At 42.7% G+C, this 6,215-nt stretch overlaps 1 protein-coding gene across 1 annotated transcript in view; it reads right to left on the bottom strand.

The window, feature by feature from the left end:
* The window catches only part of e2f6 (E2F transcription factor 6), a 7,453-nt gene extending 2,194 nt beyond the window's left edge, over positions 1-5,259 (bottom strand). The window contains exons 1-7 of the mRNA XM_079215021.1: positions 5,054-5,259; positions 3,770-4,216; positions 3,000-3,040; positions 2,771-2,808; positions 2,135-2,321; positions 1,374-1,529; positions 559-673 (exon numbers count right to left, since the gene is read on the bottom strand). Coding sequence (XP_079071147.1) covers positions 559-673; positions 1,374-1,529; positions 2,135-2,321; positions 2,771-2,808; positions 3,000-3,040; positions 3,770-4,216; positions 5,054-5,170 — 1,101 coding nt within the window. The 5' untranslated portion in view covers positions 5,171-5,259. The remainder of the gene's footprint in view (positions 1-558; positions 674-1,373; positions 1,530-2,134; positions 2,322-2,770; positions 2,809-2,999; positions 3,041-3,769; positions 4,217-5,053) is intronic.
* Positions 5,260-6,215: the final 956 nt, after the last annotated feature.

Raw genomic sequence — 6,215 nt, 5'->3', positions numbered from 1 at the left:
ATCAAACTCCATGGTGTCTGGGTTCATAATAGTATCAGTAGTCCCACAACAGCGTCTCAATGAAGCCGTTGTCAGCGCTGGTTCAGGCGGAGCAGCAGCAGTTTCATTCAGAAACGGGGAGACGGTGGTGGTGACGGGCGGAGCTTCTCAACGCTGATTCTCAACGCTGATTGGCTGCCGCAACTTTGCGTCACGCGATTTCTCCGCCAGAGTTGGGATAAATCAACTCACGCGAATTCGCGCCGCGTCCTTCGCTTTGTTCGCCCCAGGGCAAACGTTCTGTTCGCGCCGCCTCCAACGCGTCTATCTCGCCGCACATTCGCAAATTCGCGCCGCAGCGCGTCTGTGGATTGACTTTACATGTAAACTGGTCGCGCCGCAAATTCGCGTCGCGTCCGGTGTGAACATGGCATTAGACATAACCTGCTTTTTTTTTTGTGTCAACTTCCTGTATGTATCAGCTCCAGGAGGAAATATGTGAAATAACGAGTTATTTATAAAACAACAACAACAAAGATATTCCAGAAAACTACGGTCTTTAAGTTTCCTAGTTTTTACCTCTTTGGGCGCAGGAACCTCCAACTTGGTTTCCTCCGGAGCTTTGACAACAAGCACCGTCTGGTCCTGGAAGGCCGAGAGCCGGCCGATGTCCTCGTGGGTCACGTAGGCCGACGTGAGGAAAAGGTTAAAGAAAACCCGCTAACATGGTGGTGTTGTGACATCTAACGTGACATCAATAGAGAGGACGGATAGCGTTTTGGCCACATGGGGGCAGCGAAACAGCCGTGAACACATTGCTAAGAAACGCATAAGGTGTGGAACAGGTGCCGATTTTAAACGTCCAGAATCTGCAGAGCAACATTAGCATCCATTTGAAGTAGGGCTGTGCGGTTCAAATTTCCATACGGCATGAATTTTTCATATACCGTCATGCATAGTCGTAACGACTGTTGTCGCCACAGCAAAATTTATTTTTCACCGCTGAACTTCCTGTTTTTTTTTTCCCACCTACATTCTACTGGGTCCTAAGTCCCTCCATCTTTAGCTTCCTAACACCCTTTATGTACCAATGTACAAAAAAGCTGCTCACCACTCGCAACAGCTTTTCAGTTGGCTGGCGGTCCTTTTCGGCGTCAATGAATGAATGTGTTTACGTGGAAAAAAATACTGCGATATACCGTGAAACCGCCAGAATCTTACAAAATACCGTGATATGAATTTTTGCCCATACCGCCCAGCCCCAATTTGAAGTGATGAATCCAATATTCTCTCCGTTTATGGTCTCCACCACCTCCCCAACCTCTTGAATGTTCTGTGAAAAGCTGAAAAATTAACGATTATTGTCAATTTCCGTCTGCAGTGACAAAGGATATTTAGCGTTTTTCTTGTCGTCGGTCATGTCGAAGAGCTGCTGAGCGCAGCTTTTGATGAGTGAGTCCAGCGTTTCCTCCACCAGCTTCAGGCTCACCAGCTCTCGCTGGAACTTCTGCTGGTTGATCCGCAGGAAGCTGGAGATTTGACAGCTTCCTCTGGAGAGACGGCAGTCACAGAGCAGGTTTATGACAAAGCGTTTATATATATATATATATATATATATACATATATATATATATATATGTATATATATATATATATATATATATATATATATATATATATACACACACACACACACACACACACACACACATAGTGGCTTGCAATAGTATTCATACCCTTTGAACGTTTCCACATTTTGTTACATTACACGCCATAAACATAAATATATTTTATTGGAATTTTATGTGAAAGAACCAACACAAAGTGTCACACAATTGTGCAGTACAAAGAAAATTCTACATGTTTTTAAATTTTTTTCCACAAATAAAAAACTGAAAAGTGCAGTGTGCAAAATTGAGTCTCGAGTTCATTTTACAAACTTTGAAACTGAGGAGAAGTGGAAAAAAGGCGTTTTTGAGAAGCTGAAATATTAGCGTACGATCTTTAATTTTCGGGCGATTGATTGCGTTGATGTGACGGTTATTTATTAAAACTTACTAGCTTTAACGTGATTAAAGAGAATGACTTTGTTCATAAAGCACCCAACAATAAAAGCAGATATCATATTAATATTAATAATACATTGTTTGCTCACATCCACTTGAACTGGTTGGCGGACTTCTTCTCAATGAGGCTGATGCCCTCGAGCACATTGGTGATGTCGTAGACTCGGCGCCGCCGCGTCTGCAGGGTCTCGGTCACCTGCCGCAGGTCCACTGAGCCGTCCGGAGACACCAGCAGCAGCTGCAGGAAGCGCTGAGTCAGAACCCCCAGGGACACATCTGGACCGCAACGACACAGTTACAGCAAGAGGCGGGGCTTAGAATGCTGACCTCACAGAGTATATATACATACATATATCAAATAAAAGGATGTCAAAGACATATGTTAGAAACAAGTATCTGTCAATATATATTATTTGAAATATGCAATGTTTCCTTCCGTACATATTGTACTTTATACTGTACTACACCTCAGAGGTACATATTGTACTTTTAACTGTACTACACCTCAGAGGTAAATAGTCTACTACATCTGCCAAAGACATACATTAGAAACAAGTATCTGCCAATATATTTGTATCTGAAACATTCTGACATATGCAATATTTCCTCCTGCTATTAGTCGGGTTACATTAAAAGCTTTTATTGTGAAGCAGCGACAGGAGACTACACGTATTCATCACGGAGGTTCCCGAGGTTTCGAAACATTAAATGACAGAAGCACGAACCGGTTCTCTTGCGGATCCTCTTAGGAGACGGACTGAAGCTGGAAGAAAAGAAACATCAAAACATCTTCAGCTGTGAGACACCGGCCACTTCTTCAACAGGTCATGAACCAGCTCAGCGTCCCACCAAGACATCGGCTCCCAGAGGCAGAGAAACGGGTCAAAATAAAAAGAGAAATCCAAGCGAAGCAATGAATGAATGCGACATGGAAACCAGAAGTGTTTTTTTTACCCAGGTGCCTCAGCTTCAGAGGTCTTCTTGGCGCCTGGATGCTGAAATTGAGAACGTGAAAACAGAGTTAAAGCTGCATTGTCAAACAGACATTTTGGGAGTTATTAAGTAATGTGCTTAAAACAAACAGGGTCAAAAGGAAGTATTTACACTACCGTTTTGTTTGTTAGTTAATTTTATATTATATTTTTTGTGATAAGAAGACGAAGAAGGCACATGCAAAAAAGAAAAGAATATATATATATATATATATATATATATCTCAGCCACCCTGCAATTCAAATATCGGCATCGCTCATTGAGAAACCCACATTGGTCGACCGTCATTCAACAAAAATGTTGCTTCTGTCATTTCTATTCGAATAGGTTAACAATTATGTCTCCTTTAAATATGGTAAACAGTGCGTATGAATCTGTGTAACATGTTAAATACAGCCTGACAAAATAATCACTATATACTATATATAACCCACTTATCACTAACCCTAGTGCATTTTTCTTATTATTCTAATCAAATGTTTTGTATATAGTGTGCATTTTTTCATATTGTATTGTTTACCTGTATGTGTAAATGTTGCTGTAGCGAAATAAATGTCTATCAATTTTCTTGGTAAAAAAAAAAACATTACAACCTTTTTACACTGTTGGATATTTTGGTAAATAAAAAAGAAAAATATGTTTTACTCGACTTTATATATCAGTAAATATTCAATTAAGTAGAGGTGTTTTAATATGCACAAGAAAAACCTGCTGATAAAATATCTCCTGACCTGCTGTGGTGGTGGTTCTGATACGGGAGGCTCCACTTTAACAGGAGCGTCATCTCCACCTTCATCATCGTCCTCATCGTCATCATCGCAGCCGCCACCGAGGCCCCACTGAGCCTCCTCCTCCTTCTTCTTCTCCTCCTTCTCCTCTTCTTCTTCTTCTTCCTCCTCCTCCTCCTCCTGCTCCTCCTCTTCTTCTTCTTCTTCTTCTTCCTCCTCTTCTTCTTCTTCTTCCTCCTCTTCTTCCTCCTCCTCCTCCTCCTCGGACGACTCGGCCCCCCAGGGGCTGATCAGGCCCATGGGCCCGTCCAGGTAAGGGGGCATGATGGGAATGGCATCGCCGTTGACCCCGCCGGCGGAGATGTCCTCCGGCAGGAAGTGGTCCTCGCAGATCAAGTGCTGCTCCGTGGAGTCCTGCTTGTCCGTCTCCCTCAGCGCCGCCAGCCAGACCTGAACCCACAAAGTCACATGTTCTTTCTTTTCTGCTGTTCAATACTAAAGATGTGATGTCATTTTCAGATAATCTGCATCCGTCGATTTCTACACTCAACGTGCTTTACATAGACTATGGTATGTTGTGAATATGATGTTAATCTTATATTATACTAAATATGTATCGCCGTTTTTTTATATATATATATATACATATACATATATATATTTTTTTTTTTGTGATAAGAAGACGAAGAAGAAGAAGGCACATGCAAAAAAGAAAAGAAAAGAATATATATATATATATATCAGCCACCCTGCAATTCAAATATCGGCATCGCTCATTGAGAAACCCACATTGGTCGACCGTCATTCAACAAAAATGTTGCTTCTGTCATTTCTATTCGAATAGGTTAACAATTATGTCTCCTTTAAATATGGTAAACAGTGCGTATGAATCTGTGTAACATGTTAAATACAGCCTGACAAAATAATCACTATATACTATATATAACCCACTTATCACTAACCCTAGCCCACTTATCCTAACCCATCATCCACTAACCACTTATCCTAACCCGTCAACCACTAACCCTCTAACCACTTATCCTAACCCACTAACCCACTAGCCCTTACAACTAACCCACCAACCCTAACCACTTATCCTAACCCACCAACCACTAACCCTAGCCACTCGCCCTAACCTCTAGCCCTAGCCACTAACCCACTAGCCCACTAACCACTTATCCTAACCCACCAACCACTAACCACAGCCCCTAACTAGGGAGGAACCCTAGCCTACTAACCACTAAACACTACAGTATGTACACTATATTGTGTTACACTCGCACATACCTTGACCCGCGCGGTGTCTTGTGGGAAGTTGAAGAACCTCTTCGGTGGTCGGTTGAAGATCCCCCGGTTGACGTTCGTCACGCGGCTCTGACACCCGGAGACGACGCACTTCGCCATGGCAAAGGTGACCGAACCCTCTCCCCCTTCTCCTCGTTTATAACCGTGAAAAACCCGCCACACTGACGTGACTGACCCGGTTTGTTTATGTCGTGTATCGCTGTTGTTTTTCAGACCGGAAACGGCTCGTTTTGAACCGGAAGTACAACAATGGAAGGAAATACAGAAGAGCGCGCCAAATGGTCGCCATCTATAATAATAATAATAATAATAGTAATAATACATTTAATTTATATAGCGCTTTTCCAGTTGCTCAAAGACGCATGACAGAGACAAAACAGAACAAAACAAAACAAAAATATAGAAACAAAACAAACAATCCCAAAAAAATAAAATAAGAAAAAACTGGAGAAGCTGCAACAGAATTAGTCATGCAGTGGAGGGTAGGGAGCAGGGGTTAACAGGTGGAGGGTAGGGAGCAGGGGTTAGCAGGTGAAGGGTAGGGAGCAGGGGTTAGCAGGTGAAGGATAGGGAGCAGGGGTTAACAGGTGGAGGGTAGGGAGCAGGGGTTAGCAGGTGAAGGGTAGGGAGCAGGGGTTAGCAGGTGAAGGATAGGGAGCAGGGGTTAACAGGTGGAGGGTAGGGAGCAGGGGTTAGCAGGTGAAGGGTAGGGAGCAGGGGTTAACAGGTGGAGGGTAGGGAGCAGGGGTTAACAGGTGGAGGGTAGGGAGCAGGGGTTAGCAGGTGAAGGCGAGTTTGAAGAGGTGTGTTTTGAGGGCTTGCTTAAATGACGATAGGGTGGGAGCTTGACGAATGTGGATGGGGAGGGCGTTCCACAGGGGAGGTGCAGCAGCTGAAAAGGCCCTGTCACCCCATCATCTAGTGGCCTAGAACCGTTATTACAAATATTTACATAATGGTAATTGAGAATGCTTTTTTTTGTCATGATCTACTGATTTACTATAATAACTAAAAAAGACATATTAACTATCTGAGTTTTCTTCAATTTTTTTTTTCAATATGAGACTAAAAGACATTTGACTTTTTACTGTACTACATCTCAGACGTAAATATTGTACTTTTTACTGTACTATATCTCAGAAGT

Source organism: Taurulus bubalis, assembly GCF_910589615.1.
Source record: "Taurulus bubalis genome assembly, chromosome: 3".
Lineage (NCBI taxonomy): Eukaryota > Metazoa > Chordata > Actinopteri > Perciformes > Cottidae > Taurulus > Taurulus bubalis.
This window is presented reverse-complemented; position numbering and strand designations above follow the sequence as displayed.